This window comes from Nomia melanderi, chromosome 8 (assembly GCF_051020985.1).
Source record: "Nomia melanderi isolate GNS246 chromosome 8, iyNomMela1, whole genome shotgun sequence".
NCBI classification, from domain to species: Eukaryota; Metazoa; Arthropoda; class Insecta; order Hymenoptera; family Halictidae; genus Nomia; species Nomia melanderi.
In genome coordinates this window covers 15,878,029-15,890,691 of record NC_135006.1, presented here as the reverse complement: position 1 = coordinate 15,890,691, position 12,663 = coordinate 15,878,029, and the positions used below count along the sequence as shown (strand labels likewise).

The window sequence follows — 12,663 nt, the reverse complement described above, 5'->3', positions numbered from 1 at the left end:
TCTCGACTTAGCCGTCGGAAACGCCGGTTTCAATTTTCGTTGTAATTATCGTGTATCGAAATAGCTCCCTAAAGGAGCTCGATCGCCGATCGTCGTTCGTTCAGCGCGAGAATGCGCGAGCTCGCGCCAGGAGAGCGTGCCAGGTGGCAGTTTTATCGGTACGCGACGGAGAAACGAGTGTCGTTTACTTATCTGAACGGTCCCCGGGAAGAGAAAGCAATTATTCACTGCGCAATCTTCTACGCGGAGAGGAGAACTCGTTCGAGTAAACTTTCCACGGTGGCAACAAGAGCCGGGAACTTTTCATCGGCGCCGAAACGGAATAGCAGGAATAGTTTTCGAGGCAGCGACAATTTTTGCGAACGTCCAGCGGAAACTGAAGTTCGCCGGACTGTCGCCGTGGAATTCGTCCGAATTGTTGATTTTTCTCGCATTTCGTTCGGCCGAAAAATACCGAGGAGGAAAGTTGCACGCGAGCCGGACGAGTCGATGGGGATTTTCTCTTTTTCGTCCGTTAACGTGTACACAAGGACGTAAAATTCACGGCGAGGACGTTTAGTGCGCCATTCGATTCTTGTTTTACGATAAACATTATTCGCTGCGCAACGGTACGAATAATTTTCCGATGAAGACGGGCGCGCTTGCCGCATCCTAGCCGAATGAAGTCATAAAAGGCGACCAAGCGGTTTATCCGACTCGTTCGACGCCGCTGGAACTTTCGACCCTCTTTCGCTGCCCGGCGAGACGCGAAGCGTTCTCCGAGTTTCAATTATTACGCTTAACCATTCGGCTACGACAGAATGTCGCGTCACCGCGCGTTCCTGGGAATGTATATTGAAACCATGAAAACACTTGAACTGAATTCAACCGATCTAAAATAATCACATTTATATAGTATACTACTAAAGGAAGACGTAATCGTTGAATTAGAAGAATCTTAAGGTTCTAATGTTAAACGCTATTCCTGAAACAGCTTCAAGTGCACATCTGTTGTTTTTGGGATAATTGAACAATTTGCTTGCAATTTATAGCTTTGCACGCGAAATCCGATGTCACCGATATTCGTTTTGCAAGGGTTAATGCCGAGGTACGGTCGAGTGTACATATGTACGTTGTAATTTTTCATTGGTCGCGGTTCGAACACGATTCGAGGCAAACTCCGAGTCGCGCCCGAACTAACTTGGCGCGCGCGCCGATTACCGAAACGGTACTGATTACATTAAACGAACTTCCCCGGGCACGCTCGGCTGAATGCCGCGAGACGGATCGCGTGTTTCGAGCGTATACAACGGCCGACTTCACCGCGACAACGACGACGACACCGGATTTACATAATGCACACTTACCCGCGCGTGAACATCCGCGTTTGGTCGTAGGATTCTGTTGGGCTGCGAGTCCTATCGACCGATTTGTCTGGAGTCGGTTGTATTATACTATCGATGTATTCGACGCCACGCTGAAATTCACGCGACCGCGATATCGTTCATGCGGCCGACATTAACGGAGCAACCTGGATCGATGAGAGGGAACTTGTACCGTGATATCAGCAGCGAAGAAATTCAACTGGGGTTGTTTCGAATAAAAAGAAAATTGTACCGCTTAATTCGAAGACAGTGTTCCGTTCCTCTGATATCGCGTTTTTAATAACGATTCGACTCCCTGTTATCGCCTAACGAAGATATGGAATAAAAGGATTAGATTATTAGGAAATATAGAAAGAAGCGAAAGAGCCGAGAGAAATTATATTGGAACTGAGAATCTACATGCTGAAGAGAAATTAAACGACTCAGCTAATCCTGGGGATTATCCCTTAACCGATGAGGTATGCCTTTAAAATCCCTTGAAACAGTTTAATCGAGGCAAGACTTTAGCAGCCTCGCTTGTTCCAATATATTCGTTGAACCGGACTGAACGTTTCAGCGAAAAGAAATTTCGAAATTTCGCCATCGGAAACCACCTCGCTCAAGTGGTAATCGCAGAAAAAGTTTCCAGCCAAGTCCGAAGCTGTCCATAACTGCGGCAACATCGTTTGCCGCTGCAAGTGGGCGTTCGAGGCTTCGAATTTAATTAAACCGAAGGGTGCGACTTGGGAACCAATTCCATGATCGGACCCTTCGAGTTACAGCGGGTCTAGCCTTCGAGGGAACAAAGCGAGAACTTTCGAGTCGCGAAAGAAACTTGCGGGCATCAGAAAGATCAGACGCGGCGTGCCTGTGGTTGCGTCGCTCGTGCCGAAACAATTCATTCCTCGCGCAGCGAAGTCGAACTGAAAATTCATTCGCCGTTCGAGGTGCAACCGACTGCGAGCCGAGAAATCCAAGTTGCGTGACAACGAAGTGGCAGTGCTCACGAGTCCACGCGCAATTTGTCAGAGGGCAGTGTTTAGCTCCCGCGGCGGCAAGAGGCGAAACGGTATTTATGGATCGCCGGTACCACCCCCACCTTCGGGAACGCAACAATAGTCACGCCACGATAACCAGGAATTATTGATTGGGTGTACGGTTAGCCTTAATATTGACAGAATAGGCCGATAGACAAGCAAACATCCGGGATTCCGGGACGCCACTCTTGGCCGAGCGACGCGATTCCAGCGTTGCCTTCCATTATCATCCGTAGACAGACAGTCGAAACCGTCGGAAGGGCTGGGGGACGCGGGGGGACGCAGGCCGAGGATGAATGCAGCCAGCAACCGCGATAATTACCGGGCGAAGGTATTCCGTGTAACGAGAACGAGACGTTCGTATCCCCGTGGCACCGGCAATCTGTGCCCGACCATGCGTCGTCCTTAATGCTCGGACTCGTTGTTCCGTTCCCCGGTACAAGGAGGGCCGTTCCGGCTAATCTGCACGCGACACGGTACAATGTCCTCGTTCACGTCGATAATCCCTCGACAGAGCCGACGTAACGAGAGAAAATCGAACCGCGGGGGAGACGATGAATGAACTCTTTCCGCGGTCATAATTGCTTCAAGCCTTTCGGGTTCGAGCCGCGTCCAACGGAATGCACCGATAGCGACGAGTTATCGGTGAATCTTTGACTGCCCGACGCAGCTAGCTGCAATTTTAGCGAACCGTTGCGATAGATTTCCTATCACTTCAATGTATTACGCAGATATCCAGACTTCGAGCCTCGTTTCGCCGATAAACGAGCATTCGTTCGGTGCAACCGCAGCGTTACAAGCCGCCGCGAGGAGTGCTCGAGCAAATGCCAGCCGGCGAGCGCGTGCAAGCGGCTCGCGGATTAACGCTTGATATTTAAATCAGCGGCGAACACCACCGCTTGTAATCGCGCGGCGGTACTAGGCTCGGCTCGGTTTCACGCGCGCACGCGGCGCGGTCCGCGCGACCGATGGAAATTAAACTGTGCTTTACATGTCACAGAGATCGTTAGCGCTAGAAACCCGCCATCTTCTCTAACATTTACGAGCGTGGTAGCTCAGCGAGCGTACGCAGCCGTGTATCGCGACGGGTCGCGGTTAATAAACGTAGCACGGCCATAAATTTTAATGCCGGTACACGGCACGCATCGTAAATCGCCGCCTAATTCGTCCATTACCCTTCGTCGCGAAATTTCACCCTAACGGAGCGACGGCTCGGCCGTGTTAACCGCGCCGGCTGAGTTTCCCGTATTCCAGTGCATTATGCTCTCCCCGTGACGCGTATCGGCAATCATTTTTATTAATCCACGAGCGACGAGAGCTGTCACGTGCTGCGTGAACCTGAGCGAGAGCTATAGCAGAATGTTACGGGAATAATCACGCATAACGCGTCGGGAACACGTGTATTACTTTCTATATTGATCTACGCAATTGTTGGACAATCGTATGCGTTGTTTTATATAATAATTTAATTAATTTTGTGCGATGTACGAAGTCCTGACGTACGTTATACGCGAATACGGTCGTCGATCGCTTGCAAAGGATGCGATTCTTTTAGGTACGTCGGAAAAACGATAGAAATTTCCGCGTGATTCGTTCTCTCTATAGATTTCTCGGTTTGCGCTGATCGTTGAGTAAAGAGAATTATAAATTTCCTGGTCCCCCGTGAAAGAGCTCGCACTTCTCGCCGCGGGGAGCGTCGCGGGGAAGAATCGATAACGCTAATTCGTTATGCTTTCGGGGGCAGCTGTTCATTATTATGGCCCCGTGGCTATTATCCCTTCGATGAAATATCGCCTTTATTACTGTACGGACATCTAATGGAGATAATGCCGGACCAATACCCGAGTTAGCTCCCGCCGGAACTCGGCCTCGCTCGTCCCACGAACCGCGGTTACTTCACGGGAATCTCGAAAGTTTGCTTGGTAAGCTCCCGTCTAATTCGCATCCGTTGCCCCAAGGATCATTCACAACGGGCTGTTGCTGCTGTACGCGACGGACACCCTGCACGATATCGTGAACGTGACCGCGAGCAAGAATTGGGAATTGTCCTGCTTCAAGCTGACCAAGGATGTGTTCAGTGAGATCGTGGGCGCGCTTTACGTTCAACAATACAGCCCTCAGCATTTGGACACGTTGACCAACAGGGTGAGTTACAACGAGGAGCGCGCGTGCTTTATTGCTAGACTGCGGTTCTTTATGCAAATTAAAGGTTACTGCAACTTACGAAATCTGGAATTAAACGGAGGCGTATCTCGGGTTTCTATGTTTCTCACGATTGCACGACGAAGAGGGAATAATATCGGATCGCATTATCGTAAATCATTCTTCGTCGATGTTCCAGGTGTAAAAGAAATTATCCGGGCGATCGAGCGTCGTCCCTTTAATGTTTCCGTTTAAGTAAACATCGATTTCCATCGTTTAGGATCCGTTCGATTCAATCGTATTTTATGTTTTACCGCGTACCCCCTTGTTCCCGTTTCGCATGGGTGCATCAGAATCCGCAGCCTAGTTATTGCTGACTCGAATATCAGCGTTACGCCGGTTCGATCGGTTTTAATCGAATCGAATCGGTCGGCGAACAGGTGGGAGGGCTGTTCGAGCGTGTGAAGGAAACAGTGGCCGAGCGGATCTTAGTGAAGTCCTGGCTGGACGAGGAGACCAGGACCCAGGCGCTGCTAAAACTGAACTCGTTAAAGGGTAGATTTCACGTGTGGCCTGGTTTCTACAACGAGAGCCTGCTGGCCCGCGAAATGACCGAGGTGAGGTCTCGCCCGCGATTCCGTTTCGGATCCTCGGAAACGGGGAAACGAGGCGAACAAGAGCCGAACCCCGAAATCTCGGGATTCATCAGTTTTCCCGCTGCGCTTTAGCATTCGCGCCGCGTAATTATTTTCCGCTTGCATACTTTATTCTTGGAAACGTCACAGTTTCGGGATCCGCGAAGGGAATCTCGGATTCGCCCGAGATTTCCAGCGAGAACGATACGTTAATTATGCGCGAAGAGATTTCTGCGCACTAACGACGCAAATAAAGAGTTCAATCTAATTATCTTAAGTAATCGGATATGACATTTATTGATCACGCTGCTTTCCCCGTTTCCCTCGTTTCCCGACGAGTCTTCGAGAATCCGACGGATCTCGTTGTTCTAAATATTTACGGAATTCGCGCGTTTCGTAATAAAATCGATACAGAAAGCTTCAGCGACTATTTATCGGTCCCCGCAGGTGAAGATCGATCCTGGCGATTTTTTCCACAGCACGTTGATGCGTTTCCGACAAATCCGCACGGTGGACGACAAAGTGCTGAGGAGGAACGTGACCGAGAAGTAAGAGATCGGTTTAGAAAGATTCCAGCGTCGTCTGGATGATCTGTAACGTTGAGTTTTCTGTTCCAGACGCCGTTACCCTTACAGCGTGAACGCTTACTACGAATCTTCGACGAATACGATTGGTAAAATTGTTCTCTTCTAGGATCTAGATTATTTCGTGGGCAGAGTGTACGTGTTTTGATTGATACCAGGTATCCCATTGGCGATGATGACGGCCTGGTCATGGTCTTGGGACGGAGGGCCAGCGTACGCATCCCACGCGACCCTGGGCTCGGTGATCGGTCACGAGATTCTCCACGCGTTCGATCTCCACAGGCGTCGGCTGCCGCTAGATCCCGATCTGAACGTCGATCAGTGGCTCTGGATCACTCCGGAGTCCTGGAAGAGGCTGGAGGCGAGGATCGAGTGCGTCGCGAGGCTCTACGCCAGGAGCTTCTGGAAGAAGGTTCAGTTTTACGGGAACGACGTCGCGGTACAAGTAAGGGGAAACTGTTTGAAACCGATTAATTCGACCGGTCGGCTGAACGGGGAATTAACTTCCAGTTCGACTGGAACGTGACGAGAAACGAGAACGTGGCGGACATCGGAGCCTTGCAGATTTCTTATAAAACTTGGCACACTTTGACGAACGGGAAGGATCGAAGTCTTCCCGGATTCGAGGGACTTCGGCCGAGCCAGCTTTTCTTCATAAGCGCCGCCCAGGTGAACCGATCGACGACTAAGACGGCTCGCGCGTAGCCTGAGTATTCAATCGAACGAAATTCTTTCAGACTTATTGTTCTAATATGACTGCCGAGGCCTATATACTATCCGTTGAACTCGATTACCACACACCTCAGCCTGAAAGGTAAATACTTGGAGCTAACGAGCGGTAGCACGATCCTCAGTTGTGGGATCCATAGTTTTGTTTATATAAATCCGTGATTTCTCTACGGGTGTCGTGTTTGTTATGTTCTCAGAGTCAACGGCATAATGATGAACTCCCAAGCGTTCGCGGACGCGTTCCGCTGCCCGATCGGAACCAAGATGAACCCCCCGAACAAGTGCACCACTTGGTGATGATCAGGCGCGGATAATCGTTCGCCGATTAAGTCAGACTTCATCCATCAAGAAAAACCAAAAAAACAAAACCACAGTTTGTCGATCATTGGGACTCGGCTCGGAACTTGCGGCGTCTTGCAGTTTGGGACCCAAGCGACGAGATGGGTCAACTATTTTTTCAGCATCTGTCGAGCGATCCTGCGCTGGAGGGAATCGGTTCAAGTACAAACAGAAGGATCAATCGACCGGTTAACCGTGGAAATTCACTGTGAAGATATCGTGTAAAGCGAATTAGTATTATTTTGGGTTTTAAAGCGACGAGTGCGTTCGTCGAGCACGGTTAACCGGTTAACCGTCATTCGTCCAGCCGAAAATTCAATCGTCCGTTCTTCTTTCAGGGATTCTATGCCAACGATCGGAGAGCAATGGTGAACAGCTGTCCTCGAAACTTGTACGACTTCGATCGCGACGCAAGAAGAATCGATCGAGATTGGATTGGCTTGTTACGATGTTTCTGGGGTGTTTCATGGACGGACGACTGCGCGGGAGCCGATCTCCATTCGGTGGTCGACGCAACACTCGTTTCAAAACGCGCCATTAACGTTAATATCTCTCCCCTACGACGCTTTAGAGGACCTTAGATTTACTCTAGTGAAAGCAATAAATTATACGGAACATCAGTCGATAAAGAGTGAGAGAACAACGGAGAAAATGAGGGAGAGAGAGAGAGAGAGAGAGAGAGAGGGAGAGAAAGAGTGGGAGAGAAAGGAGAGGGAGAGAGTGATACTCGAAAAACGAAAAATACCCAAAAAAAAAGAATATACGAAGATGACGTACACACGAGTAAACACACACGTACACACCGCAGGATAAGCAAATTACAAAGCGCTTCGGGTTGTTCAGTTTGCGGGCGCTATCGGTAGATGTCGGCGGGAGTATGTCGGACGGATTCAGAGGGATCGGCGTTGTTCCGTTGGGGAACGCGTTCTCGTTAAGAGAACGGATTCGGCGTAGGGTTTTGGGACCGAGGAAGAAGGAACAACTTCCGGCGTAGTACGAGCAACGAGCATCGAGTTACTTAATTATTCGCGGAGGCTCGAACTTCGCGCGAGCTCTTCACGAAGACGAGTTTGTCGGAGCCGAAGGTTAGGGGTAGAGATAGAGGATGATGGCGATGATGATGATGGTGGTGATGGTGGTGGTGGTGGTGGTGGTGGTGGTGGTGGCGTTCCGTGTACGGAGAGTTTAGGGAACGCGAACTACGAACATTTACGAAGCGGATCTATTTAGTTTCTCGCGCACCGATTGTCTTCGCTCTTCTTAGTCTGTAAACTCTGTAAATAACAACGTTTCCCGACCTATCTCTTTTCAGTTTAGTTTAGTTGGCGCTGGAACGGCGCGCGGGCGTTCGCCCCGCGCCGCGACGCGGCTGCGGGTATTCCGCTACCGGTTGGTCAAACTGATTTGAATTTTCATGCCGATCGGCGGTCCCGCGGTTCTAGCCGATGGTCGCGCTGGCGCACCGGTAGCAAAGGGTTTTAGCGACCAGGCTGATTAGCGCGCGTGCTTTACTTCACCTGTAATTTCGCTCGGTTCTTCTCTGTACGGGCACGAGACTCTTCGATTTTCAGATGCTTCGCTTTTATTCGTGACACCGTTTCGCTCGGTTCTCGATGGAAATATTACGGGTTTCAGTTGACCCCAGCCGATACCGACGAGCAGCTCACGCGTACCGCGTTGCGTCGCCACATTTCTCACGCGGAGATACGCTGTCTTTCGTTTCTCACGTAAAGCACTTCTCGAATATTCGATACACTTCGTAGGGATTATTACTTTACAGGCAACCGACGGTGCTACGCACTTAACAAATCGCTGTTCACACACACTTCACTCGCATATTATTTGAATAAGGGCTAACGATTTCTTCACGATTATCGCATACTTCGATAGAATTAGTAATTGGAATCATTAACGGACTTCTTTGGAAACGATCGTTTAAAGAGGGAATTATTTGGATCTTTCGCGACGTGTCGTAGACGTAGCAAAGCGTCGAGAACGTTTCTCACCTCACCTTTTCGTGCACCGTTCGTTATAGTCCGTGTCACCGTGAGCTGTTCGTCGCGAACGCTCGTATCTCCCACGGTCGTCGAGCGGAGAAACCGTTTCCGCGAACCGCAGACGTTTCATCGTCGTGAGCCGACGGCTAGCGAAGGTTGTTACAATTTTAGTGCGTTTACGCAAGGATTGCGATCTGTGATATTCTTAAGCAGTACTTAAGCGTGCCGAGGGATCGTTACCGGGGCGCGTTCTCGACGCTCGTGTCCGAGAAACGGGGCAAAAGTAACTCTATCCCCGTTTCCGTGACGCGACGCCATCGTCGACGCGTACCCGGCCGTTCCTCGCCGAATCGAAAGCATAAAGTCACGTTATTTAAACACCGTTGTAAATGTAAATGGCTGACAACTCATATGGCAAATAAATATGGTTTATATACAACCGTTCGCCGCACGTTCGTGTCCAACCCATCCTTTACACTGAAATAAACTATATCACCATTATTACGGACTATTATTAATTATTGCGACTGCATTGATCGCCATTATGATCATTATTATGACCGTTCTATTCCAATCGGATAATTTCCCTTTCCACGCGAGCTATTATTCAGCGTCCGATTATGCGATTAATTTCATCGACGTCGAATGCGTAGTCACGCGCAAATTCCGTATTAACCGGGAGCAGTTCCAACCCTAAAGCGAAGAGATCGAGCTGAAGTGTCATTCGGAGGTAAGGATCGTTCGAGTTTTCATCTCTCGATCGAAAACAGACGAGAATCTGACCGTTTCTCTGCGTCTAACCCTACGGCGAACCGAAACGGAAACGTAGCCAGTCGTTCGTCTATCACAGACCGTCGGACCATTTTACTCGGCGCGAGTTTCAGCCCAATCTTTCCGTTTCACCCTCGCGCACAGGTTGTCACGCGGCTGGGAACACGAGACTACGGGCCAAGAATGATTTCTCGGACAGACGACCTAACATGTCACCGGCTGGCTGGCAGTTCCTGATCCTCTGGGTAACGCGATCAAAACGGGATCCGTCCCCTCGATCTCCTCCGTCCCATTTATTCATGGACTGCAGTCCGGCCTGGAAACAAATGGGCCGGGGCTTCCTCCGCCGGAAACCTTCGTTATTTATTGTCCCATCGATCCGCGCAGATGACACTGGTCCCTTGTCCCAGAATGACCGCGACACGATCACCCCACGTGTCGGAGTTCGCCTATATTCCGCAGCTTCATCCCTCGAGGAATCCCGCTTGTCGATCGCGATTCCCAGGCCACCGGAAAACTTCCGGCGACCCGAACGATTTTGGACCACCCTCGATCGAGGTCAGGGCTGTGCTGGCTCCTTGCTCGGTTTTCGAGGCGGACAAGTAATCCATTTCCATCAATTTCCCTCAGAGTATTTTTCGAACTCCCCAAGATAAATGAATCCTCTGTTAAATTCAACATAGATATGCGCCAATTTATACTATAATTACAAATTACGATAGATTATCGTCCAAGTGATTATCTGATAAACTAGATGAAGCTTTCTGAGAAGATTGAAATTTATCGAAGGCCCATCGAAAGCGTAAGAATATCTGTTCGCTTGAACAATTCCTTAACTCTTCCTTGTTCCGTGATACATCGCAGGCAGTTCGATATCAGAAACGACGGCCTTTACGCTCGCGCGGAACGCAGCTACGACGAGGATCGATGGGCGATTAAGAACTGCACGCAGAAAATCGTGATCAATATGAAGCTGAGCAACGTCGGAAGGGTGAACGCTGTTCAATAGATTACTCCGTCCCTCGTTTCTCCGTTTCGCGATGGGTTTCTATTTTATTTATCGTGTATCGATGCAGACCGACACGCGAGACAAATTCGTGGTGATCGATCACGCGGTGGACCCGGCGACCATGAGGAAATTCCCGCTCCAGAATCCGTACGTGATCAAGGTCCGCCAGGAAGCTGTGTTGCAACTGTACGGATTAAAATTCCAAAGTGTGAGTGTCCGCGAGAGACACCGTGTGTTCACCGAGCACGGTTCAACCGATCGATTCCCTCCGCTGGTAACTTATCGTGTCAGCTGGAAGCCGCATCGATCGTGGGCCACGAGGGCGAGCCATTTTATCCGGTCAGGATAAGCGACCGCTTATCAGTGGACCGTGATTTTATCTATCGTTGAGCGAAGTTACCAGCGGAGCGGACGACTGGATCTCTCGGGCAGACGCATTGATCGAGAGACTTTGAACAAGGTTGTTAACGCAGAGGCGACGGAAGATGTGATCAACAACGAGACCCCTAACTACAGGGGATGCAGCGTTGATCCGGACAATCCCACCTGCGGCCAGACTTTCCTGCGAGGAGAACCTGTCCCGTTCAGCGAGGTAACGAATCGGTTTGATCAAAACCTTCATTCCCTTCGTTTTGCTTCTAATCGGTATTTACAATTACTCGTAGAATAGATTCTATTGCGATTGAACGCTATACTCGCGGAGCGCGTGACTTTGACGCGCACTGAATTATAGAGATACTATATAGTAAATGACCTTGATTTTGATCGGTGCAATTACACGAATACGTCTTCTAATTCGTCTCCTTTCATAAAACTCTCACGAATTCGTGAATTTCTCATCGATAAAACCAAGGGCTCTCCGATCGATCAGAATCGAGGAGAACTTCGGCACACGAGAATCCACCGATAGGAGAGCGTGCATTCTCGACAAACTTGAACTAACCCAGACGAAACTGGTTGCAGGGATTCTGTTGTTTATGCGACCCGAAAGTAACCGCGATGCGTCCGTCGACGGTCTCGAACGGCTCCTCGAAAAGTTTCCCGGGCGAGGCGGAGTCGAGCTGCAACGATGCCGCAAACAAACCTCGCAACAGGTTTGCGGGGGCCGAATGCACGAGTTCCGACGACAATCCGATGGCATGGCGCCAGGGCATCGGGTCGGAACCAACTCGATCGTGGAAGAAGTCAAACACAACGGACGTGGAGCCGCGCGGCGGTCAAACAGTCGTGAAGGATTCCGGGATGTCCGATGCTTGCGGTCGAACGGGGCAGCGGGATAAACTGATCGATGCGGTTTCCACGGGGCGACCGAGAGACAAGGGAGCCGAAAAACTTCGCGGACTTGTTTCGGACAGCGTGAAATATTCGAGCGAGCAACGTGACGGTTCGTCGACGTCGGTGTCGCCATTGTCCCCGGGAACTGGAACGACGCCAAGCAGAGGCGAAATGGTATCGGCCGGGGACGTTGCACAGGATCCAGCACTGAGTCGGGGGAACGAGATAAGAGAAGAAACCGGAAGGGCGGGAGTCGACGCGGAGGATCGCGTGAAGAATAAAGGCGAACAAAGCGTTCACCGATCTATAGAGGAGAACATTATTTCCGATGACGAGCGGACAGAGAAGGATCACGGTTTGGAGACCGTGCTACCGAGGCCGGAGACCACGCGCGGCGACCGGCGGGAGGGTGGGACACGCGTGACTCGTTTGAAAGACCCTTCTGTAGCGAAGAAACCGGCGACACGAACGAATCAATCCGCGGACGTAATTCGTTTAGAAAATCCATTTCGCCCGTGGAAGCGCGGGGCTGGGAAGAAGCTGGCGGCGGGAAGACGACATCGGGAGGAAGTCGCTTCCGCAGGAAGGGCGCCGGAGGATCGAAAGGGACGCGGCCGGTCCGAGTCCCTACGCGGAAATAAAGGTTCGCCTCTGAAGTCGGGCGCGAGGAGGAACAAAGCGGACAGCGGGAGGAGCGGGGCAATCGATTCTCTCGCGATTCGACCTGCTATGCATTTAAACGAGCCTTTAAAAAATTTGTCGACAGGTGTATTGAATAGCAATAGGTCTCCGACGGCGGGGC

At 50.5% G+C, this 12,663-nt stretch overlaps 1 protein-coding gene across 4 annotated transcripts in view; it reads left to right on the top strand.

Moving 5' to 3' along the window:
- The window catches only part of LOC116432637 (neprilysin-1), a 109,970-nt gene extending 100,725 nt beyond the window's left edge, over nt 1–9,245 (top strand). For 3 of the 4 annotated variants that reach the window (XM_076369715.1, XM_031989798.2, XM_031989796.2), the window contains 9 exons: nt 4,339–4,525; nt 4,963–5,139; nt 5,605–5,705; nt 5,775–5,830; nt 5,900–6,186; nt 6,252–6,410; nt 6,479–6,555; nt 6,668–6,971; nt 7,148–9,245. In XM_076369715.1, the coding sequence (XP_076225830.1) occupies nt 4,339–4,525; nt 4,963–5,139; nt 5,605–5,705; nt 5,775–5,830; nt 5,900–6,186; nt 6,252–6,410; nt 6,479–6,555; nt 6,668–6,767 (1,144 nt within the window). In that variant the 3' untranslated portion in view covers nt 6,768–6,971; nt 7,148–9,245. Of the gene's footprint in view, nt 1–4,338; nt 4,526–4,962; nt 5,140–5,604; nt 5,706–5,774; nt 5,831–5,899; nt 6,187–6,251; nt 6,411–6,478; nt 6,556–6,667; nt 7,031–7,147 lie in introns of all 4 variants that reach the window. The other variant, XM_031989797.2, reaches the window with a different exon arrangement.
- Nucleotides 9,246–12,663: the final 3,418 nt, after the last annotated feature.